General features: G+C 40.6%; 1 protein-coding gene across 38 annotated transcripts in view; it reads right to left on the reverse strand.

Moving 5' to 3' along the window:
- LOC108008963 (MAP/microtubule affinity-regulating kinase 3) overlaps window positions 1-25,665 on the reverse strand; it is a 30,423-nt gene that overhangs the window by 510 nt on the left and 4,248 nt on the right. The window contains exons 1-15 of one of the 38 annotated variants that reach the window (XM_017072893.4): window positions 21,933-22,059; window positions 18,820-20,071; window positions 13,128-13,343; window positions 12,848-13,068; window positions 12,434-12,715; window positions 12,173-12,366; window positions 10,921-11,033; window positions 10,664-10,847; window positions 9,954-10,068; window positions 9,768-9,895; window positions 9,537-9,699; window positions 8,903-9,016; window positions 5,825-5,913; window positions 4,400-4,523; window positions 10-159 (exon numbers count right to left, since the gene is read on the reverse strand). In XM_017072893.4, coding sequence (XP_016928382.2) covers window positions 10-159; window positions 4,400-4,523; window positions 5,825-5,913; window positions 8,903-9,016; window positions 9,537-9,699; window positions 9,768-9,895; window positions 9,954-10,068; window positions 10,664-10,847; window positions 10,921-11,033; window positions 12,173-12,366; window positions 12,434-12,715; window positions 12,848-13,068; window positions 13,128-13,343; window positions 18,820-19,857 — 3,131 coding nt within the window. In that variant the 5' untranslated portion in view covers window positions 19,858-20,071; window positions 21,933-22,059. Of the gene's footprint in view, window positions 1-9; window positions 160-584; window positions 1,982-4,399; window positions 4,524-5,824; window positions 5,914-8,902; window positions 9,017-9,536; window positions 9,700-9,767; window positions 9,896-9,953; window positions 10,069-10,663; window positions 10,848-10,920; window positions 11,034-11,416; window positions 11,861-12,172; window positions 12,367-12,433; window positions 12,716-12,847; window positions 13,069-13,127; window positions 13,344-13,660; window positions 16,081-16,545; window positions 16,704-18,236; window positions 18,300-18,819; window positions 20,200-21,639; window positions 22,091-24,811; window positions 25,660-25,665 lie in introns of those variants that run through there. The other 37 variants (XM_017072890.4, XM_017072894.4, XM_017072875.4 and 34 more) reach the window with 37 other exon arrangements.

Genomic DNA, 25,665 nt, shown 5'->3' on the forward strand with positions numbered 1-25,665 from the left:
ACTACTCACCGCTCGCGCTGCTCGTAGTCGCAGTTGTTCTGGTCAAGCACTTCCCTGATCTTTTGCATTATCTGATCGGGCATAAGTGGCGATGTGGTCTTCATGGACCATGTGAATCGTAAGACCCTTGGTTTCGCCGCCTCATCTGTGGCCGTTGGACTGAAAAATACATAACCAATTTATAATATCGACAGTTTCACGGCCCACAGCCGTAACATTTATACGTTATTCACTCTTTCACTTGGAATTGTAGAGTTGTGTTCTGATCTTTCATTTTACGAGTCTTGAAATTAGTTTTTTTAATAACTACACAAGCTGCAAGCTTTTTAAAATAAATGGTAAAAGGTAAAAGGTAAATGATATATTTGTTTTTACTTTTCAAAGATTAAGGCAAGGATTTATCCTTATTCTGTCAGTTAAATAGTTATCTTTTAAATTCAAATTTTACTCCCAAAAGTAGCAATCTATTTATTAAAATTAACATAACTGAACTCCCAGCAGTTTTAACCACTCCTAATGTTTCGTGGCCAGCAAATGCAAGTGTTAATGGATAATGAAATAAAATAGAAATGCATGTGGGGATATTCTTTTGCTCACAAATGTTTCACATCATTTATTATGGATTTATTAAATTATCAATTGTTTTAATTATGCGTTATTTCTTTGAAACTTAATATGTATAGATAACTACTGATCGAGCCACTGAAGGCGCCCGATGATAACACGATCTATAGATAATCATCTGTACAAATAAAATGGTCACATGCACTAGTGGTAATACATTGTTATTCCTTGAATTTAAGTATAATTTTTTATGTATCGCTTTGTTTTTGTTTTTAGTGACTACGTGGTATGCTTAAATACTAGATACGCTGCACATCTGGCTTCTGGGTGATTATGAATTGCAAGATCGTTAGTTGGCTGGCTGGCTGTTTGGTTGGTTGGTTGGTTGATATATCTGATTGTATGATCCACGGATACAATTTAATTCAAGCTCATTTCGAAATACAAATACAGATCCATACATACATACACATACATATAAATACAAAGATCGCTAAATAAAATTCAAGATCATCGTTACAAAATTAGCAACTTCTTGGTGTTTTGGTGTTTTATTGTGGTCATTATAAGATAATGATGTAGGCGAAAACACCACACTAGTTCGGTTCAGATCGGTTTAGTTGAGTTAGGCTTAAGTTAATTTACTTTTTGCAGTTTTATCTCACGTTCACCTCCTCAGTGATATTTCATATTTTATTAACTATAATTGCGATACGCATTTAACATAAATATATATGTAGTTTAGGTAGTACTCGTAGGTGTAGTATTTAGCAGTTAATATAATCCATAATCGTGACAGTGACAGCAATTGTAGTCAGGATTCTCTCTGATTATTGCATTAATCATAACTTGCGTTTCTTATTTGATTTTTGTTTGTTTCGGTTTCGTTTCGTTTTGTATAATTTTTTTTATATATCTTTTATTGCCTTTTGCTGGTCGCTCCTCGCATCGTTTTACAAACAATGAAAACAAAGGGTTTCGTTATTTTTGTTTGTGGTTGCTTTACTTTTAAATATATATGTATATGTATCTTTAATTTATATAAATTTATATGTATAATTAGTTAATAATTGTAATAAAACATAGGCGTATTTGTGAAATTTCAATTAACGCAACGGAACTCAACGTTGTCGGTGTTCATTTGAAGGGGTTCGAATCGAAACCGGAATCGGAATTGAAATCGAAAGCGATATCGATATCGATATCGGATCGGCAACGGCAACGGGAACAGTATCGTATCCCGATCTGATCCGATCCGAGCGATCCGATTGGATTCGACCATATCTGTGTCTGTCTGTTCATATCTGAACCTCTCCGTCACGCGCGTTTACTCTAGGGGAATCGTTTGTTTCAGTTTCAGTTTTAGAACTATTAACAAGAAGTAGTTAATGCTTGTTTTGTTAATTACTGGTTTGGCCTAAAATTAAAGAAAAAATTTTAAACAAATTATTCACGGCTGGAAAAAATATTAATAATGGGTAAAACAAATACCAGAAATGAAACCAAAGAAGACAGATAGGAATAAAACGGAATAATGGTAAGTTGTTTCATTTTTCATGTTTCTTCATAGAAAAAGAAAAGTAAACGCAATTGTTCTTCAACTGATATAGGTACATTGTACATGGTACACATTTCACATATTTCTTCTTTTTTTTTCTTTTTTGTCAAAGAGCAATATAGTAATTAATTGAATCATGTATTTAATAAATGAAAGAAATAGACAATAACAAAAGAGCCTTCCTAGCGTGAGGTGATATAATGGAAGTACATAGTTGTACAAAGCAAACGTGGATATACAGGATTAGAAAGACTACGTAATATTTATATAGATGCTTTTTGTAAGAAATCAATCGGGAATAAAACAAACTAAAGGTGTGACGGAGATTTTGAGAGCGTAGAGAGGAAGCGACAGACGTTGGCCCTTGGTTGCCGGCCAATCAGATAATCAGATTATGGATTCAGTTCCGTATATAACATGTATTTTGCACGTTGTCACATATGCTTGTATGTATAGGTTTTGTATTTGTTTTGCACCTGAATCATAGGCGGATTTTTGGATTCGAATATTGCGATCGATGTGATAGTTAGAGTTCCGTATTATTTCGTTTATTGTAATTGATCGATCGACAGTCAGGCATGATAACTCGAGACATTGATGACACTGACACTTAAATATAGTATATGGTATATCCCGACCGAATAGGCAGTCAATTCACAGTCACTAAGGCTGAGCCACATTCAGAATATATTATGTACATATGTAAGTAGTATGGTACGTATGTATGCTAACTAAATATGGATAGTAATACAAATGTTTTAGCAATGCATTGCGAGCGTCTAGACTAATGGACCGAACCGGCATATGCACCCGAATGACACGCATCCTCACCGATCCACCGACCCACCGAACCCAACAGAACGACCAAAACTTAGGGGTACAGTGAGTGCTTCGGACCGATGGGGGGTGCATATGCCAGTTCGAGTTCGTTCTTAGGCAAAAGTCCTGGGTGTTCGTTATGTGTGTGTGTGTGTTAGGTGTTCGTGGTATATACATGGAGTGTACATACTTTCCTTCTGAAAGTCTTTCGGTTCAATAAATGGATAAAAGAAACAAAAACAGAAAAACAGAAAAGAAATTCCATATACAAAACATGTGCATATCATTAGTGGAAGATATTCAACCATTTCAGAGTTATGAACTAGCTGGTTTGCATTAAAAGAAAATTTAACCAATAATAAAATTGCGCCCATTACACTTATTATCCATCATGCAAACGAATGCAAGTGCTGGTTGTCTTTTTTTTTATTATTATCTGCGTTGTCTAAATTGGGTTAATTGTAAGATTATCCTGAACGGTCGAAAAACTTGCGCAGTTGCATAGCAGTTATGTCGGTTAATATGGGAGCTTTTGGGGGTGGCTGTCTTTATATATCTAGAAAATTATATCACCTTCCTCTCTCTCTTTGTCTCTCGTTTAAGATATAGTTAGTTTTTAACAGAGTGCAGTTTAGTTATTTAATTAAACGTGATACTAGTAAGAGGGTGATGGGCCAAAGAATAGTATTTGCATGAATATCAAGACATTGACAGTTTTAAGCAACACAAAAATCGCACACAACACTTTGCTTGAACATGAAAATAAAACCTATAAGTGCATGGTTTGTAATTTTGTAATTACGAAAAAATTTTGACTGTAAAAATGCCCAGTCTACTGGATGTAATCTGTACTTTGGCCGATTTTATATCATGTTTCCCAACTAAAACCGCTACCTTTTCTTCAGTTCGGGTGTCTGTATCATGATTTCCGAATGCTCTACGCCTGTACTTCCTCGAAACTAAGCTCAAAAAAACAGTTTCTATACTCTTTTTAAAGATTTTGAATTTAAAAAATTCTGCATATCCAACGGGTATTTTAAACGAGATTTAGTTTTAGTTATGTGCATTGATGGGCATGGCATTGCAATGCGTTTTGTAGCGATAACTTTGGGCTGGTTTCAGTGACTTTCAACGGAGTCTCCGCAGACAACTGTTTGCAGAATGGACTCGGTACAAAACATAAACATGAGCATACACATGGATGTGCATATGTGCGGCAGATATGCAATTAAATGAAACAAAAAATATATGAAACATAAAATGATAAACGAGAAAAATCAAACAAACGATAAATAAGTTTAAAAAAAAGAAAACAAGTATTACCAAATGATGAAAGAAAAAGTATAACAAACGAAAGATTAATGTATCGAATTGCAGTTTGCATTTGCTTTTCTTGTAATATTCCATTAACTGAAGAAATGAATTTGGCACTTTGTGATATTATCAAGTGGTACTTACCGTTTGCTAAAACGTGAGGAGAGTTTGGAGAAGAAGCTCATGCGACCCGGATGGGAGGAGTCGCCGGAGGCACCGCTGGTGCCCGAGTATTCCAGCGCCGTGTTGTTCCGTGCTCTGGTTTGACCTAGGGATTGCAATCGTTATAAAGTTAGAATCGAGCTGTCCACATCCGCGGTGGTGTATACACAAAAACAATCTAAAAACTAACTGATTCCTGTTTCTTGTAAAACTAAGGTACACACAGTCTAAAATACTTCAGAGTACGTACATACGGCTCCAATGTTAGGCTCAAAGTGCAACGTGAAATATACTATCTAATATACTATAGCCGCTACTTGCTAGGTTTAACATTTGAGAACTATTTGACTCAATGGGGAAAATGTACAGAAAAGGATTTGAATATATTACACACATCTTGAATAAAGTTAACTTAACTGAATAGGGTATATTTATTACTGCTAGGACTTGACTTCTTTTATTCTTAATACCCAATCTTTCAGGATTATATACTGATTCTAGGAAAACATATTTAATAAGGCTTTATTTTCAATTTAATACCTTCTTTGGTATACTATGTAGTTTACTTTTAAGATTACCTGTTACTTATGAATTTCATATTTTAGTCTAAAACAGAACGACTTTTCAAATACTTCAAAACAACAAGGCAAAATATTTGCAAAAATACAGAGATTCAGTAAAATTATACATGTTCCCCGTATAATATACATATAATAAATATGATAACGCCTACAATAATCACATTGCACTTTGTCCAATGGACACAAATTCCGCAGTTAACTTTATTTTTAGTATAATCGCGTTAGCTGAATGCAGACAGACAAATGTCAATTTACTCCCGTTGAGTAATTTAGGTCGCTATGAATAGTTTTCCATCCGTATTTCCAAACACACACAGATATTTACAGGTGGGTAGGTTGGGGGTGGTTGGCACGGGATTGGCAACTGGGATTGATTCGATGTATAAAAGGCAAAGATACTAGTAATACGAATCCACTTAGACAAACGTGCAGAGGGGTGCAGTATTAGATCGCGGAAATCATAAGCGATGCGATGTATAAAAACATAAAACAACATTCAGTTAAATGGATCGGTCGAGTTGATTATATAGTAACTAATCGCTTGAGAAGTTAAAATAATAAGAGAGGCGCGTTTGGTATGCAAAATGTATGGCAAAGAGGTGCAGTGCGGGAGACAATCGGATTGTTCTATCGGATGCAGCATGAAAAAACAGTTTCAGTTTCGAAAATAATATAAATAAACACAACTCTCTCGATTACGCGTTAACATCTATGAATGAGTTTAGCCTAGTTTTGGCTTATTTTTTTGGTTTTAGTAGAAGGAGGTGTGGATAAAATTAAATTATTATTATTAAAACTAATAAAAATAAGTGAACAGAAAACTCACCAGAGTGAAAGGTTGAACGTGATGGAACATTCCTTGGAAAGTGTCTGCTTGATTTAACAGCCGATGCCATTCTAAGTCGATCGAACAGACTATATATGTACAAGTACGATACATATACACACATAGGTATGAATGGAAATCAAATCAGTATCGAATCAGTTCGTCGGAGAGTACATTCAAATCCAATGAATCGCATTTCGGGAAACGAATATGATTTTATCAGTATAAGATTGTTGTTTTTTGGTTTTTTGTTTGTTTTTCCATTAAATATTTGTTGATTGTTTTTGTTTGGCAATGTGTTATCGTTTGTACAGAACCGTTCGAGCGTTCGTCACATGTTATGATCGTTTTGTGTGTGAGTGATAATGTTTTGGTGAATGGAATGAGTAATGGGCGTTGGCGTTGGGTCATCATCATTAAATCGGAACAAATCGAACAGGATCGATTGGTTTTTTTGGGGTGGTTTAAAGCGTTACCCATGTTGCGTCATTGGCCAATTGGAAATTCAAGATTTCAAGATCGGTCGGGATTGGTTTCGGTTTTGGGTTTTATGTAGGATGGCGGCAGGCAGGTGGTGTAGATGGTCAGAGCAGCGCGAATCAAGCAGTTCGTTTGATTGATGTGACAAATTGATGACGTTAACCAAGGGTTTATGGTTTTGTATATTGTTTTTATCGATCACGTCGCAGACATAAACAAAATGAAAAGAAAAAAATAAAAATAGATCATGTAAATTTTCTTAAGAAGACAAGCACTTAAAAATACGTTTCTTATAAATAATATCGGATACGACAAACTTGAACTGTTTCGTTGGTTTTATGGACATGGACATATGCAAGAATGTGGAGAATATTTTGGAAAGCTCGGCAAACAAGAAGGTTGGATCCGCCAAACTACATGTAAGCGTTATTTGATGGGACATGCGTTTCGACCGGCTATCGAAAATCCGATTTTCAACAGTTCATGTACTTCGGATGGAGCTATTTTTCAAATGGATCGTTATTTTATAAGTCTATGGCATTACGTCCTAGTACGATAAGCGATAATCGTTGAGAAGAATAGGAGTTATTGTTGGAAGAAATACGCATGTAGTAATTAAACGGTTAGAGACATGGATGTCGTACATTGGAGAGCATATAGTAATTATGTTCAGGTACAAAAGTTACAACAGCAGCACAATAACAAACTATATCAAACTGACTTTTAAGATATTGGTAGGCAGTAACATTAACATTAAACAAAAACACACAATAATGGAAAAAATTCAATTATACTGGCGATGGTAGTAGAGTCAATAGAGATTTACTGACAGAGACAGACATGCATGAGGAAACAAACAAAATAATGAGTTCTTATTTTAGAATATTGCGTATCGATCGCTAAAATTCGCGCGACTGTTTGGACTTTTCCAAAGCGAATACGAAATAAAAAACTATTCACTTGATTAGGGTGTAAGCCCAATACTTGATTTCAATTTACTGGAACACCAAGCGGTCATTACTCGAGCAATAATAAGTATTGGCATCGCCGCCAGTTGAATTTCGTTTAAATGAATCACAAAATAGTAGACCAACAAAATCAGAAAAATAAAACCAAACCGCACGCTAGTTGTACATACTTAAGCAATATATATCTGTATATGGAAAGGGTCGTGTTCGTTTACGTTACTTATTACCCAAAAAAATACGTGAACAATACAAATGAGCAGTACATCAAGTTGATGAAACTAATTTAAAAATCTTTCATTTAAGCTAACAATAATTGCAAGTAATGGCAATTATTGCCCATTTGACACGCCCACGACCCTTGTTTGAATGAGGCAAAGTATATATCTCTTAACGTAAGATTGCATTTTCACTCACCAAATTTGTTCGATTGGTTCGGTTCGAATCCAAATTGAATTCATTTCAAACCACATTCATAGCAATATTTGCATTTGCATTTTCAAATCGGTTTGGTTTGGTTGTCGATTCGGTTAGCAATAATTGTTGAATTGTTGCATTATTGTTGGTTTTATCGGGTTTTCAATTTGCATTACGAGCACGATCGAAAAGGTAGTAATAGTAGAGTAGTACATTAATTGAGCGATCGTCGATAGGAGGACGAAGGAGGTTGTTGCAGTTTCAGATTCAGATTCAGATTCGTAGGTGGTGGTGGTGTTATTTGTTGTTGCGGATTTAAAACGCCACAGGGAATGGATGTACATATGTGGTAGTGTAGTAGTTATCAAAATTAGACATTTGGTTTGTAAACAGACAATGTTCAAGATTGTAAAAAACATGAAAAGATAAGAAATTTACATTATTCAATTGATCAAATTGGTTAGCTCGTTAAAATTACATTGGATAAATAGATAAATACAAAACGAATAGAACAAAACTAGGAAAGGCCAACACTATTAACTAATAGAAGAGTGAACAGTAAACAAATTAAATTCTTATAAATACAGAGATTATAATAGATGTTACATCTCTAGCCTAATGACCAAATTTTGGCTCCATCCAGTGTCCAGCTTAGGATTAACTAAATGACTATAATCCTATCTTCCCAGGAATATCTAAAGCTGCGATAAAACCATTAAAATATAAAGATATCTCATAGTCATGACTTAAAGTATCACGCACAGCACGAATACCTTTAGAGATGATCCTTAAAAACTAAATATTTTTTTAATGGGGCTATAATTGAGGGATCATCTATAACATCTAGTCTCTAATTCTTTAAACGGCTACCTACAAAAATTATTTAAATACAATGTCAATTTAGATTTTCTTTAAATCCAATTTATGTTCTCTAAAACACCAAAAGGCAAAAAAAACAATTGTCATTTGCATGTTTTCAGTGGCGGATCCACAGAGTTCATTGTGACTGATATTGAGTTGATGATTCATGGAGATGATTCGGTGAAATGATTGTCAAAATGCACAATAATTCTCCCAAACAAATAAAATGCCAGCCAATTTCGAAATAATAAAGAAGAAACCGAAAGCAGTTGAATTTAAAATAATCCGTTAATCAAACTAACAGAATTTGGTTTGTTTGGTTGTTGCGTTTTTGGTAAATTACTCAAGTGTATACCTCGTTCCGAGCGGGTCATTCGAGACCGAGACGCATCCGTCTGCAGAGGGGCGAGGGCTCGAGACAGACGCGCTTTTGGTATGACCTTTTCCAGCGGGAGCTCCCGATCCGCTGCTGGTAATGTGCATGTTTTAGGTTTAGGCCGAAAAGTGGTAGAATCGTAAATATGACTTTGTTTTGTTTGTTAGGGTATTTTCGTTTTTCCTTTTTTTTAAAGGTAAAATAAAAAATAAGTAATTTTTCGAATGTGCCAACGGCACGGCAACTAAAGACAACTGAACTGTGCGTGACTATATACAATTGAATGTCGTTCGTATTCACATGGAATCTTTAAACGATCTCCTCTACATTTCAGTATGGATGGGAGTGTAAGCTGCTGCATAGACTAAATGCTTTCTAACCGCCGTATCCGATCCAATTCGATCAGATCGTTTTGCGTGCGAACCAAAGGCAAATAATACATAATTGTGGCAGACTTTCATATCTACCGACTGACTGAACATTAACTAAATAAGCCTGCCAAACGGGGATTGTGATGCAAACAATAACCGGGGGTATTTCGAACATTAGTTTAAGATCCAAACTAGAACTATCGTGATACGCCGCTAAGAGAACTAGCTCAACTCTCACGTACTTTGTCTCTGCGGGAATAACATTGGTTTTCTCCGTCGACGAAGTCTTCTCGTACAGCGTGGTGGAGCGGCGTGGAATGATGCCACTGGTGCCGCTGACCGTGCGATTGCCGTTCGTCGGGTCGTACTTCGTTACCGTTCGCGGCTTGGCGGGACTGTTCAGTGCTGTAAATTCCATAATGATATTAGGTTTAAATCATCTGGTTCCATTAGATCATCTGTTTAGCCCTTACTGGTGTCTGCCGTGGTGAGCATCTTTTGGGTGGCCGAAGCGGGTCTCTGACTTTGAGCGGCCAGTCGCGCTGTGTTCTCCTTAATTGTAGCAGAGTCGATCGTGTTCTGACGTTTGAAGTTGCTGCCACTATTGAGGACAATTATTAGTTTCAAATGTTTATCAAAATAATTGATAAGCTACTTACACTGAAGCTCGATCCGCCGCTGATCCTGCAGCATTGTAATTATTGCTTGGATTTACCGCACCAACGGCTCCCGTGGCCGCCGCAACAGTTGCTGCCGCATTTGTCGGTCCAACACCTGTAATTAATTGTAATTGAAAAGTTATAAAAGGTACACCTTGATATTGGCATAAAATTTGGCATCAGTAAACACTATCTTGAGCGGAAAACATTTCGGTTTGCCCTAAAACTACTTTTTGACTTACAATTTTACGTTAATGATGATGTTTGATTGGTCACATATAATACAATACAGACAAAATGCATTTTAAGTTACTTTCATTGATTGTTAATATTGAAAATATTTCATATTTGTCATCTTATTTCTATCATCTAGCAAAGAATATACTTATTATGGTTAATGATAATGATAAACTGGCATACAAGTCGTATTAGTAATTTTCAAGAAAAGTTAGTTCTCTAAATCATGAATACAGACAAAATACAATTGAAGTAAATTTAAATGATTGTTTGCACTCGAAATAATGTATTTACTCGACATCATCTTGTCTCCATTGTCTGGCAATCAATAGTTTTATACTGATAAACTGGCATACATGTTGTATTAGTAATTTTCAAGAAGAGTTAGTTCTCAATATCAAGAATGTCCGACCAAGAAAGCTTTCACTGCCATTAAATCATAGGTAAACCGTTAGCCCCAAAGCGGGACTTACGCAAAGTTTCCGCACCAGACGAGGCTCGGCGACTCGGCTTCGTGCTGGACGCCGATATGCTCCTGTGGACACCTCTGTGCGTGGGACTCTGCACACCCGCACTGCCAGCATTGGCGCCCGCATCGTTGCCCGAGATGTTGCGCAGTGACAGCGAGGAGCCCGATCGCGATCCATCACTTTCCGGCTGCGTGTGGGTAGGTAAAAAGACTCAATTTAGTACTTGCCCCGGGTCCATCCAATCCGTTGAATCAACTTACGTCCGTGCTCTTGCGTCCCAGCAGCAAATACGTGGCGAAAACATCATCGTAGCGCACCTGGGAGAGAGAAGCCTCGATCTCCGACCGATTGTAGCCCATCGCGACTAGAGCTTCTGAGCATCGCGATGCGGAAATGACAAACAGTTTGGTTGTAAGTGGGTGATGTGTTTATGGACATTCAATGGACATTTTTTAACACGTTTAGATAGCGCATGCAAATTCATTACAATTACATTATATATTTGGCTAAAAGGTCGCCAATACTCGAACGGATATATATGTATGGTTCAATTTGGAGTAGCCGGAATTGTGTGTTCTCATCGCCTTGAACTGAACAGTTGGCCGTAGGAACATTGGGTACAAAACTAGGTATATATGTATATGTATTTAGACCATGCAGCTAGCAAAATGAAATTAATACAAATATCATCGCCGTCACAGGACCCAAACCGGATGCAATCTTAGCTATGTATTTAATGGAAAACGTCGACTTGAATTGAATTCTCAGAGAACCCCATTTATTTGTGTGCACATACCAACAGCTATTTACACTGGCAACAAGTAATTCAGAAACCAACAAAAGATAACAAGAATATAAAATCAAAATTCGATTTTCCCTTGGCTGGCTGTTCAAGACTTTAAAAGTTTTGGGGTTATCCGTTCTCTTGAGCCGGTTTGATATCTGAAGTCTCTTCCTTGACGGTCTGTTTGATTGTGGGATTTTTGAGGACAGAAAGTGAGAAAGTGAGAAGAAAACAGAGAATTTGGGGGTTAATGCGGATCTCTGGGCGTCGAACGTTAACGTTTCCACTACACAGATTGCATACATTTTTGGGTGGAACCCTCCGCTCGTCGATCAGAAAGTTCACCATCAACATCAAGTTGTACGCACTACGCCGAATCGAGAGCGAATTCTTGACACCGGTTTGTGACCCCGCAGCTATGTGAGAATTTACAAACGAAACACCATGAAGGCATATGAATTTAAAAGATACAATCAAAAAGAATAACACAACACTGGGAGATCCTGAGAAAAAGGAAGTCCTTGGAAGCAACATTTAACTACAAAATCAAAAGAACAATTTGATAAACAAAGAGTTGACAACAAGTTATTAGTAATATTAAGTTGCAAATACATAAAGATAGTTTCGGTAACAGAGCAATATAACAAAGTAAGCGATTGGCAGGCAAAAACTCCAGTCCACACACACAATTCGTTAATAATATTAGTAATGAATTTTGTATACAGTACCCGTCTTACCTATCCGCTTGGGATCGGCTAAATCGGCCTTGGGCTCAATATAGGGCTTGAGTTCGTCCTCCTCAAACCCCATGTTCATCCACTTGTCGCCCATGATTGTTTCAAGACTAGCACGCTTTGCGGGATTCAGTACTAAGAATTTGCGGAGCAAGTTTTCGCAGTCAGTCGACATATAGAAGGGAATTCTGTGGCGATAAGAAGGGGTAGTTTAGTACTTGTTTTATTACAGAAGGTATATCTTATAAAGCTCACCTATATTTGCCTCTGAGCACGCGTTCGCGCAACTCTCTCAAGGTGGAGCCGTCGAAGGGCAGGGAACCGCTCACTAACGTATACAGGATGACGCCCAGCGACCACACATCGACCTCGGGTCCATCGTACTTCTTGCCCTGAAACAGTTCGGGGGCCGCATACGGTGGACTGCCGCAGAACGTGTCCAGCTTTGAGCCGGGCGTGAACTCGTTCGAAAAGCCAAAGTCAGCGATCTTGATGTTCAGTTCGCTGTCTAGCAAAAGGTTTTCAGCTTTTAAGTCCCTGTTAATAGAAAAATATACATTATTCAGTGTGAAATAAATCAATAGACATTTAGTTGGCTGGCAAATACGGGCTTTTCACATTTTATGGTTTGTTTAAACAACTCAACAGAATTCAATTAGCACGCCTTACCTGTGTATTATTCTCTTTTGATGACAGTATTGCACGGCTGAGACGATCTGTCGGAACTTGACACGCGCCTCCTTCTCCTTCATGCGTCCGTGTAGAACGAGATAGTCGAATACCTCGCCACCGGACGCGTACTCCATGATCAAATAGAGCGTCTTCTCCGTTTCGATAACTTGGAACAATTTAACTATGTTTGGGTGATCCAGCATCTTCATTATTCTAACCTGTGAATCGAATAGGGATTAGTCCTATATCAAGGTATTATTATATGGCGAAGACAAACCTCTCTGAAGAGTTTCTGCAGTGACCCAGGATTGAGTTGGGTCTTGTCAATTATCTTGATGGCCACCTCCTTGCCAGTGGGCAGGTGTTTCGCCAGTTTCACCTTGGCGAAATTGCCCTTGCCGATCGTCTTTATGAGTTTGTATTTGCCAATGTGCTCCTCCGTGGCGCGCCATCGCATGGGAGCACTACTCCGCATCTGCATGTTAGGCGAACCCTGTAAAAGTAAGGTGGGAAAGGATGAGTAAAGTTCTTTTATTGGTAGTGTATATCAGGGGTGGGATTATGTGGTCAAAGATCTGAATTTCCCCAAAAGGTATCCTAACCAAAAAACTAGTAACCTGGTTTTTATATTGATTAGAAGTTAAGAATGATGTGATATTGAACCACATTTATAAGGTTTATAATGTTTTCAGAAAGTGCGTGTTATGTTTTTAGATATGATACTAATCTGAACCGGATGATGATAGTGATATTATAAACTGAGAATATAAAATGGATAATGTTTTATATCCCTGCTTAGTTAGGGTTTACCTGTGCAGCATTGTTGCTGTAAACATTGCTGCGGTTTGCCACCACGCTGGGAACGTGGCTAGTGCGATGATGACCCACAGGCGGGAGAACTGACCCTGCTCCGGAGGCAGTTCCCGATGAATGAGTCGAAGAGGACCTTGGATCAATGCTGGCTCTGGTTGAACTGGTCACCGGCTCCGTTCGACTGGAATTGAACGGCGGAATGGGCGCCACAATTGGTCGTTCCGAACGTCTCTTCGAACTGGCCGCATGGCTTCCAGCTCCCGAGGCTCCAGATGCTCCCGAAGAGTTACCATGACGATGCGACGACTTCTGGGCCAATAGAGCCTCAAATTGTCGCAAATTCTCCTCCCTTCGCTTGGAAGCCGAAATGGTGGTGGCTGTGAGCTTAGATGGAGCCACTCCATCCACCACACTGCTGCTGCTACCGCCACGACTAGCCGAAGCGGAGTTCGAAGAGGTGGAGGGGGTGGAGCTCCTGACCGCCGGAGTGGGTGCTGTGCCGGCTGGTCGCCAAACCGCCGGCTGCTTCTCGTCCTGCAAATGCTGTTTCTGCTTCAAAGTGGCCCGCATGGCCATCAGCGTATCATTATTCTTCGTATCCGAGGCAGTACGTGCCAATTTAGCTTTGACAGCATTGGATCCGTTTGAGGCTGCGGCCGAGTTCTTGGAATAGGCTCCGATCGAGTTACGACCATCGCTGCCTCGCTGGAATTCCGATAGCATCAGCTCATTGCTGGCATCCAGTTCGCCGGCCCGCCTGCCGCCCAAGTACTGAAAGTCGTTCTCCGAGGACATGTCACTTATGCCCGGCCGCAGTAGGTTTTCCGTTTCACCGTAACGCTTGCTCTGCTTGCGCTTGATCTCCAGTTTCATGACGTCCATCGAGGATTGGGATTGCTGTTGTTGCTGTTGCTGCTGGTTCTTGAAGCTCTCCTCCACGTTGTGGATGTGCTTCTCGATGGAGCCGAGGGCAAAGGACACGCCGGCATCGTCTTCAGTGGACAAGAGATTGCGTGGCAGGGGCTTCTGGCGTTCCTTGGGCTTTGGATGTGGCTGTAGGGTGGGCAGGGCGGATACTGCTATCCTGGGCAATGGAGTGGCCTGAGCATCACGTCGTCGCAGCTCCACAATGCTGTCGTCTTCGGTGGCTCCTTCGAGATCCTTGCTGGCAAGATGTGGTTGTGTGGGCTGCACTTCCGTTTCCGGTGAGTTGTCACTGCTCTGGTTGTTGTTGTTGTTGCTGCTGCTGCTGCTCTGATTCTGGCCAGAGGGCGCCACACTGAGCTTGGGCGGTGCAGGTGCCGCCCCCTTGCGGGCGGCGTACAACCGCACACTCTTCCTGGTGGCATCGCCGCGATTTAAGTCAGGTGTCGTGGTAGTGGTGGCCTCCATTGCTCCTCCGTTTTGCTTTTGGTTGCGGTTTCTCTGTGTTTTTCCTCTTTTTTTCTTTTTGTCGTGGCACAACCTTTAAGTGTATTGGTGCACTAGTACTTGTTGCTCGGAGAGATCGCAACTTTTCTTTTTTTTTTTCTTTCTTTTTTCAAAAACTGTCGCTTGGCGTGTTTATTGTTCTTACACTGTGGGTTTTTTTTTTTTGGGGAAAATTATTAAGATTGAGCTTGAGATTTCGCTTTGGCACACAAAATCGGAAGTACAATGCAGCTCACACATACAGAGGTAACTGATTTGTGAGAGTGTGCGTGTTTACATTGGGCTTTCTAAATTCTCAACATAGCTTTTGTTTGTTTTTGTGTGATTTTTTTTTGTCGCCTAACCAACACACAACAAGTCGCAGTTGTTGCGCATTAAAACCTCGAAAATGAATTAAACACACAGCCAGCAGCAGGCAGCAACTTCCATTTATATACATGTGTATGGGCTTATGTACATATGGGCGGACTGGGAGAGTGTGTTCGTGATATTTACGACAACAGGCGGACAAGAGCTAATCTGTCTCCCCGGTGACACTGAAATAAACACACGGCAAAGCGCGGGGGCGAGCGGGAGGGCAGTATACCTAAACACACACACACCTAAGCCAGCAAAAGAGAGTGCGCGCGTGAGAGAGAGCTAACTGGCACCTACACACCTGTGGTGGAGGTGAGCTCCTATGCGTGTGTGTTTGTTTTCTCTCTCTCCCTCTGACTCTCTTCAACTTCTACTGCTGTTGCACAAGCTCAGCTGAGATGCTCTCCCTCTCCCGTGTGTGTGTCACGCTTTTCCTGCCCTCAACCTCCCCCTCCCACGCTCTCATTTCTGTTTTTTTTTTTTATGATTCATTTGCCTTTTCGCTATTTTCCTTTGTTGCTTTTAATTACTGTCTAAATAGTTACGATGTGGAGATCTACAAGTATCTGAACAATTCCTCGTACGAGTCGTTAGTTGGCCGTTGCTGGTTTTATTTCATTTTTTTCCTCGCTGGTTCACTGAGCAAAGCGAAAAGCTCCAATGCACACACACACACACTCGCACACACACAGCTAAACGCGCGCGCACCAATACACCGAGGCAAATGAACTACTTTTAGACAATTGAGCCGACTTTTTCACTGGTGAAAAAACACAGTTAGGCTATATACATCGGAGGTTTGAGAGTGTATGGGTATTTTCTAATTTTTTATTTTTTGTTCACTTGGGCTGTAAAAAAAAATCACATTTCTCGCAAATCCCGATTATTAAAGGTTCGTTTCGTCAGCCAGAGGAGTTCTTTAGCCGCGAACGCTTATCTTATCAAAGGGGCACGCGGCTTTCGCAATTTTTTGCACTCGTTTTTATACGTGGGGGTATGGGGTATATCAGTAAGTATTAAATTATAGCTTTTGTTGCTTTGTAACTCTGACGTAAACGCCGCCGATTGACTACTACAACTACAAATACAACTACCGAAAACGCAGAAGACACCGAAAACACAGCCAAAGCAACAGTAACCGAAACAGAAACAGAAACAGCAACAGAGCTCAGCAGCCAAAGAGCCACTTGGCCACTCAGCAACTGGAACTGGAGTGCCGGAGAGCGAGAGCGCGGAGTATTCCAAAGCACGGAATCGGCCTGGGCAGCGACGTCGACTGCGGCAGCGACATCGGCCTTAATACACCAACACAAACAGCACAAACACTCGCACGATCAGTGGGCAGCTCCCTCTCCACTGGTGGAGCACCAACACCAACACCACTATAACAGAGAGTATCTGTGTACTTGTTCTCCCACCCAGAGAAGCCCCGTTTGGAGCTCGAAAGGTGTGCAAGTGTGTGTTTCTACGGGTTCCACTGATATCACCTGAGCGTAACGCTGGGAAAGAAACTGTTAGCCGTGTTTGCAGTCGGAGATTACTGTTTTGCGCATGTGCGCAATATACAATATACAAGTTCCCCCGAGTTACGCAAAGCGCTTCTTCCCTGATTCACACCCTATATAGTATATCGATCAGACACCTTCACTTATCTATCCATAATCAAGTTTCCGGTTATAAACCTCACACAGATGTCACTAATGAAGTTCTTCAAGTTCACTGCTTTGTTCCTATCTGTTGGATATAGAAGCCAGAGAATGCATCATACAAGGTGCTTGGTATTTAAAGCCTTATCACCAAGAAATTGATAAGGAACATGATCCCAGACACTCACATATCAGTAAGACATTGCACTTTTCTATCAGAGTCAAGGATATCCTGTTTTCCAAAAAGCATCTCCTATAAGTTATGCAACAAAGATGAGCGACGAGCTTTAATTATAGTTAAGCAAAGCGCTTCTATCCGTCTTTGTGCTATAACAATAAGAAATTTGAGTTATAATCTGTTTAGCTAATGATCTAAGCACGGCTTGCCATTAAAGTTGTTAGGCAAAGCGGATCTTCCCTGATCGATCATCACATAACTTAACTGCCAAGTCAAAATAGATTTCCGGTTTCAATAATGAGTTCCCCATTCAAGCAAACCGTTTGGTCCCTAGTCTGTGATACAACGATCATTTGGATATCAGTCTGATAAGTTGTTGCTTATCGTCTTTATTTACAATCAGTTGTAAACACACGAGTGCAAATAGATTTAAATATGATCCATTTTTTATACGATATAATGGAATTCGCACATACATCACTGCTGTGATGCAACAGGACCCAACGGCATTAGCTAATAATAATAAACGAGTATATAAATAATTTAGCAAACAAAGGAACTACTGCGCCGCTGTTAGATAACAGAAAACTGTCTCATCTGGAATATTGGATCATTCTGTTAATTCTCAGCAAGTCAAGGTTCTCAAGGTTCAATTAACTACTACAAGGTATCCACAAGCCGAGCAAGATGAAAAGTGTCCGTATTAATCAAGCTAATTGAATAACTTGCAGCTTAATCAACATTAAAACAAGACAACCAGATTTCAGTCAAGCCTTTGAAGTCCAAGCTAAAACATTTGCGTTAGAATTTCCAGTTTCGCATGTTCGCTGACAGCAGGGAAGTGTAATAAGGTCAACTATTATGAACTTGTCCCCCCTACAATGCAATCGCTTTTATAACCATGAATCCGGGAATCAGTAATCTTGAACCTAATCCCTTAATCTATTAACGTGCATGCAAATAGACTGAAAATATATTAGTTCCACATGGACTAGAGCAAATCAATGTGTGGGGTAACAAAAATCTGAAAGAAAAACAAAAACCTTAATCAAAATAATAGAAATCGTAAAACATTGGACTGTGGTATACAAAACCAAAACCGTGACAGATATAGACAACAACGAAACAGCGATTACGGATAAGATTGAATGAAAAAAAAATGGTAGGAACGAGCGATGGCAACACGACAACATCGAAAAATGTGCAATGTTCATAGATGATGGACTGGGTGAGTGGATGAGAGACTGACGAAAAGCTTTATGGCTCTTAAGAGGGACTAAATCAGTACCAATATAACAAGAATTCTAGACGAACAACAGCCAGCAAGGTCAAGTGGTTCTCAAGTTCCTGTAGATCTCTCAAAATCAATTAAACACTTCCTATGTCTTAAGATAATACACTTTTCTTTTCAATACTTCAATCGGTTTTTAAGAACGAACGTTCTCAATTCAAGAACAATGTACTTAAATAGTCCTCTCTGTGTACTATAATAATTGTATAGTTACTATACCCCAATATTACCCTTTTGAACCCTAGTTACATACCCTCGAGGTGCGAGCCTTGTCACTGGATGATGCCGACTCCTTGGCCTTGGGTCTTTCCGCCTTGCTGGTGGCCACAATGGGCAGACCGCCGTTCTCGATCATCGTCACCACGATCTTGTTGTTCCGGCTACCGATGGTGCCACCACCTCCTCCACCAGCGGCATAGGCTGCTGCGGCTGCATTCGTGGCAGCCAGATTCTTCTGCCGCAGGGCATTCGAGAGCCGCTGCTTCCGTTCCGCCCGGGCCTCCTCCTTCTCCCGCTGCAACTTGGCTATTGTGGCGGGCGTGTGACTCTTCGAGCGCTTGAGAAACTTCATCAGCTGGCTCTTCACATTGGTGGCGGAACTGCCATTTCCCATGCCACTAGAGGCATCGCCTATTTCCTCTGCCTTGCTGGATCTTCGTGAGATTTGCGCCTTGGTGGGCACCTCCAGGCGACGAAATACCCCATCAGCCATCCGCACAAAACAGCCCTCGGACATCTTGTGAAAGGAGTCGGAGGGCAGCTTGTGGAAATCACCGTTGGGACTGCGGTAGTAGCAGTGATCCGTGCGATGATAGCCATCGCCCACGATATAGAACTCATTCCTTGCCTCCTTGGCCGTGGCCACAACAGCAGTGGATGCCGAAGATACGGCAGCCAGGTCATCGGTCTTGGCACTGCGATCCACGGGGAGTTGAAAGGCCATCAGTTGGGTGGTGCTGCTACTGCTGCCACCCGCTGCATCCTCCAGTGTGATGGGCAGGGCACTGCCAGAGGTACCCTGGCCGGGATTAGCCGGCTTTAGCTCACTGATCGTCACCGGACGGCGTTCCGGATTCTTGCGCATAATGCTACCATTGCGCAGCAGGGAATCTCGCAACAGGGAGAGCTCATCCTTACGCAATGGCTGCACCAATGTGGGGTAATGCTTCGAAGAAGACGTTGTCGATTTGCGGGTAGAGGTTCGACGATTACCAAATTGTGGTTCCTCCTTGTTGTTGTTGTTGCTGCTGCTGCTGTGGTGCATTTGCCGGTGACTGGAGGTCTGCCCCATGGTGGTTACTTTGGTGGTTTTTGTGGGCGGTGGGCTGTGTGTTGGTTTGGTTGGATTTTGGTGGTTTCTTCTCTTCTCCCCTCGTTCTCAACGTGGCTCCGTGTTCACGGTATACGGATTATTGGCCCAGTTGCAACGAAACAGTGACACATATTCCCTCGTTCTTCGCGTTGGCAATTATCACAGCGATTTTTGTGTGTAAACATTGAGAGCCCTAAATGCACACGTATTGGTTTGCATAAAAGTATAAATAAATGTGGTTCGCTTTTTGTGTGCGGCACAATCACAATTCAGGCTCAGCTTTGTCGCTTTTATTTCGAAAAAAGTCCATCTTGTTTAATTCTATTAGAGCACAATGAGGGAACATTGGAGAAGCAGTCGCAGTAAAAGTCACTGGCAAAGTCACTGAATAGCAATCACAGTCACAGGGGCAATCATACAGGGCACAATTATTTTGGTTTCTGATGCACAGAGGTAAACATTAAAAGATCATAAGAACTGATAATACCATTTCCTTAGTTCAACTATAACCCGAGATTTATAAAATCTATTTTTACCTCAACATTGCCAATAAAATTTTACTTCTGGGGAAGTTTTTTTGATAATTTCCGCTATACATTTTTCACTTTTCTAATAATTTTATACATTTTCCAACAATATATTTACTGTCTTTAAGCGAAATTGAAATTTGTGAATTATTTTTTTAATTACAAACCAAAGCAAACTTGTTATCACTAGCTAGTTTTTATGATGGAGCCTATCTTTTGTCTAATTTTGGTTCCTAAAGTGGTGCTAAATTTATCTTTGTGCATTAATAATAGGTTATCTCTGCTTTCTTTTCAGTGCTTGTAGATCTGGGATATTTGTAAACTTGTTGCTTGACAAGCATGAGTGGGGGAGAGGGTTTGGGAGGTAAAATAGAGGGTGGTTGGGTGGTTTTAGATAAAAACACTTGTCTCTTATCAGTTATCGCACTTTACACATCTCTCCACTGTGTGTGTGTGTTTGTCTGTTTGTCTGTTTTTGTGGGCACAAGACACTCGCGATAAGTTCCACAATCGTTCCAGCTGGGTTTGCGGTTGTATCTTTGTGTGGGTGTGTGCCAGTGTGCGGATTGTGGATCGTAAGCCTTGGCACGCCCGATACAGATACGCAGAAACACAGATACTAGATGACCAGCAACAACAACAACACCAACCGCGTTAAAGAGACAACGATGAAGCCCCACGAATTGTTATTGCTATTTCTGTGATTCCCTCTCTATCCCTCTCTCTCTCTCTCTCTCTCTGTTGTTGTTGCTGTTCTTCTGCTAGTTACCTCGTTTAAGCGTTACTTACACGCACACCATTAAAGAAGTCTGTTGCTTTTGCGCATGTGTTTGAGTAGGAATTTGTTCATTTTTTTCCTTTTCATTCCGCTTTCGTTCTTTTCGCCTGCACTACTACTGTTTTTTCGTTTCTTTTCTTCTCCTTTCTTTTTTTTTGATTTCTTGTCATACTCGTACTTTATAATTAAATTAACTTATCACCCGCAATTGGCTCATTTCTCAATGTATCTGCGAGATGAAGTGGTTTGGTGGGCTTAAAAAAAGCTGGATACATTTCACTGGAACTGCAAAACACACACACAATCACACTGGCTGGAAGTTTATAAATTAAACACTATTTAACCGAATTTATTTATAAACACACGTGCGTGTGTACTTAGTTATTTATGCGATTGTAACTGTGACTGTGACTGTGACTTTTCCTGCGTCAATTTGGCTTATTTTAAGCTGCGTACTCATGCCCTTGATTTCATTCTAAGCTCTCGCTGCTGATCAGATTAGCCAGAGTGACGTTCTTTATCGCGGATGTTGTAACGCCCGAGATTTGGATTTGGATTAGGCTTGCAATTATAAACTGCGCTCTAGCTTATTATTATTATTTTTTTCGCAATCTCTTCGCGATTTTTTCGCTTCTTTCTTTTTTGTATTGTTTTGACGTAACGCCCTTGTGCTTGGTGCGATAATAACTGGTGGTCACAATGGGCAAAAGGCGAATTTAAAAAATTGAAGGAAGCAGAAAAAACAATACCCGTGGAGTCAACTCATCGCGGGGCGATAACGATACAGCTATATAGCTATATAGCTGGGGCTACGATGAACGATGATATCGGCGGAGAGCGACGGATAATGACAACAGAAAACAGCGCGACGACGGTGACCACACGAATGAAGTGGAACTTAATACTAAAACAAGCTTTCGACCATCGCTATATGCTGGCTGCCATTGTGGCTGTGGAATGTAATTCTGGTTGTGGATGTGGCTGTGGCTGTGGCGAGCGAGCTTGGCATTTTCGCCAAAGTTCTGCGTCTGGGAAGGTCGATGTTGTTGTTTTTGCTAGTGTAGCTACTCCAAGACAACAACGACACACCCTATAAATATCGTATGCAATCTCTGCAGTTAACTGCAGGTGATTCATAGCCACACGAACCAACACTCACTCAACTCACAAGCACACTTGCTCGAAAAAAACTGGAACTGGTAGAAACAACACAAATTTCTCGCCAAACATTGAGAAACTTCAAAGAGCAGAAGAGAGAACTCGGAAGAGCTTTGGCCAAAGGGATCTCCATATAAGTTTTGGGAACCTGTCTGCGAGCCGAGCTTAAGGTCCACAAAACAATAATACGAAACTCAGCATAATTTGAAATACTGGAAATGGATAATCCAGAAAAAAAGAGAGAGCTTCAAAGAGTTTCTCAAAATATAGCACAAAGCATTTCGAGAATCTTAAAATATTTAGAAAGCTGCTCTTTAAAATAAGACTTCGAGGAAAGACATAAACGGGAAATATTTGTTTTTGACTTCAAAGCTCGTTAAATATATCTTAAAGTAGGCCCAAACAGAGAAAAATGTTGGAGGAAGAAATAGCATGGAAAATGATACTGCTCCTAAAAAATAAAACAGGGTAATACTTCTAAAAAAAATAACTATTTGTAAATCATTTTTAACTGCTTCTGCCGCAGCTGCAAAGAGATAGACGAAGAGGAGAGCATCGAACACCTCCTATGCTTCTGCCCAGCGCATAACCTAAAGCGCTTTCAAACCCTAGGTAGCTACACACTTCCGAACCTTGCGGCCATTCAGGACGTAAGCATTCAAAAACTACTATGTTTCTTAAGAAGAACAGAATACTTCGCGAAGGCAGAAAACCCATGAGCTAGGGAAAAGGATCTTTCAGAGATCATGTGGTATCACAAGGGGCCCATTGTGGCCTAAGTGAGGGGACTAATATTTAGTCTCCAACCACTCCTACCTAACCTACCTAACCTAAGGAAAAAATACCATAGAAAAATCATTTTCTATTTCTACTACTCCTCAAAAATATAACAGGGTAATACTTCTAAAAAACAATTTGAAAATCATTAAGAAAAACACAAGCACTTATAAATCTTCAAATAATTTTCTAAGAATTCCCTTCTCAGTTACGAAATATACCCCCCAGGTGCCATCAAAATAATATACCAGTGCTTATAGTTAAGATCGTTATAAGTTAGTCGCTCACGATTCCACACCTAACGTCCACAAAGACAACTAGTTAAGCTCATTTACCTACACCATGCTAACTATTCAAGTGTATGTCGGATAAAAGCACACAAACTCTGACAGAAAAACATTTCAAATCAAAACAGTTATATGATTGTGCGCAGAGAACTACGTATCCCACGGATTTGGCTTAGACAACAAATACAAAGACTGAGAATTAGAGGGAGAAAGAGCTAGACTGACGTGATGTGATTATCGAGAATGGTTTAAAATACTATAATTGCACTTCTGAATGGACGTAGTCAGCTCTGTTGACTCAGCCTTTGCGTCTTTCGAACATAGCAAAGTCCACTAAATTTGTAGATAATTCGAGCTGTTGTTACTACCAATTAGCAAGTACTCAAGCCTTTTTTTTGCTGTCCATTAGCATAGGGGAAGATATCATAAATCAGTGCTATACCACGCACACTTACTACCATAACAGTAAAAAAGGCAGCAGGTAAGAATTTTAAAATCCCAACGATGTCCCAGCGACCTAATTCCTCTTTTAGATATTTTTACTGACCACTCGATGTGTATTTAAGGCTTAAACATAACAAAAGCGATGGAACATTAATAGAAACAGAGTTTACAATGACGTTGATATATACTTTTCACAAGATTGTAATAATTCGTTGACTTTTTTAAGAGACACGATTAATATTATAAATACACTAATATTTTGGGTGAATTGAATTTACATAAATGTATATTTATTTAAGCTGTGTCTAAGTATGTTTTTTTTTAATAATTCTTCCCCCACCTTATAATACACAGAAATGTTTTTGATACGGCACATTAGACACAAAGGGAGGACCCTATAAGCTCAGCTTTTACGTTTAAGAATAATGAATCATTATTAATAAATAATTAATAATAAAATATTTGTATTTACCATGAAAAAATTATAAAGATGTAAGAAACAGATCTTCGAAGGCAACACTGCGTATGTGCGATAAACTTTTGCATATCAACATTTAAATTTGTACTTTTATATTGGTAAATTTTATAAATATTAAAATTATGTTATTTATTATAATTTAACGCAAACCTAAAAAAATGATCTTTTTAATTTTGAAATTGTTTGAAAATTTATATATTAAACTAAGAGTGTCTTGTAAATTAACAAGTTGTATGGTAATTTTCAGTTTGGAAGTGCTCTAAGCTTAACATACAGTCTTGATCTTTAACAGGGCTCCACCCTTCGAAGCCCTTTCAATGGACAATACGAAAATAATGACCCAAGCCACAGAACGATAGTAAGAGCAAATAGATGGGCAACCGAACATCATGACTGGTGATAAGGGCTCCCAAAAGAGACGGACTTGGGGACGGTGGGACGGATGACAGGTACAGAGAGTTGAGAAACCCAAGTAAGGACTCACCTTGGCGGACGAGGTTCGTTGCTTGATCGCGGAGGGATGAGCCGAGTGGGTGCTGAGCACGTTCTTGTTGACGGTGGGCGCAACACCGCTGCCGGGGGCGTGGTGATGGTGGTGGTTAATTGCCGAGCTGGCCACCGCCGCCGAATTATTGCTGGTCAAGCGGGCACCACCGTCTGTGGCCATGTTGTTGGCCACATGATGGTGGTGCTGGTGGCTGTGCTGGTGCGCGTGATTGGTGTTGGCCGATGACGCCGACACGGGAGCTGGGGTCACCGAGCCCCCTCCAACTCCCACTCCCACTCCACCCGTTGCTGCCGCCCCCGAGGTGGCCGTGGGCGTGGCCGTGGTGCTATTGCTGGTGGCCGAATTCGAGGACGTTACAATGGGCATCATTGTGGTGTTGGCGACTGGCGTTGTCGTTGGTGGCAGTGACACAATGTTGGCATTGGCTGAATCATGCTGCTGCTGCTGCTGTTGCTGCTGCTGTTGCTGCTGCTGATCCTTTACCGAATGCGAGGATGTGCTGATCGAGTTGGTGGCGTAGGTGGCGGTTGTGCTGGAGACGGCGGCCAGTGGAGGCGCCGCACTTGTGGCGCTCGACACTGGCGCCGCCGGCGCTGCAACATTGGATGCGGTGCCATTGGACACGCTATCCGCTGGCAGGGCTTCAGGAACTGGCTGCAGTGTGGTTCGCATTGCTGTCGACATATTTTCAAACAGTCCAATGGGGTTTCTAAGAGATTCTGCACGTGAGATTCGAGTATTATCCGGCGAGTCTTTCGGGTTCCGGTGCTTAAAAGTAGTCAAATGCCCAGTGGGTTTCTATCATCCGTGGTACTCTGTCACATCTGCAA

Source organism: Drosophila suzukii, chromosome 2R (assembly GCF_043229965.1).
Source record: "Drosophila suzukii chromosome 2R, CBGP_Dsuzu_IsoJpt1.0, whole genome shotgun sequence".
Classification (NCBI taxonomy): Eukaryota; Metazoa; Arthropoda; class Insecta; order Diptera; family Drosophilidae; genus Drosophila; species Drosophila suzukii.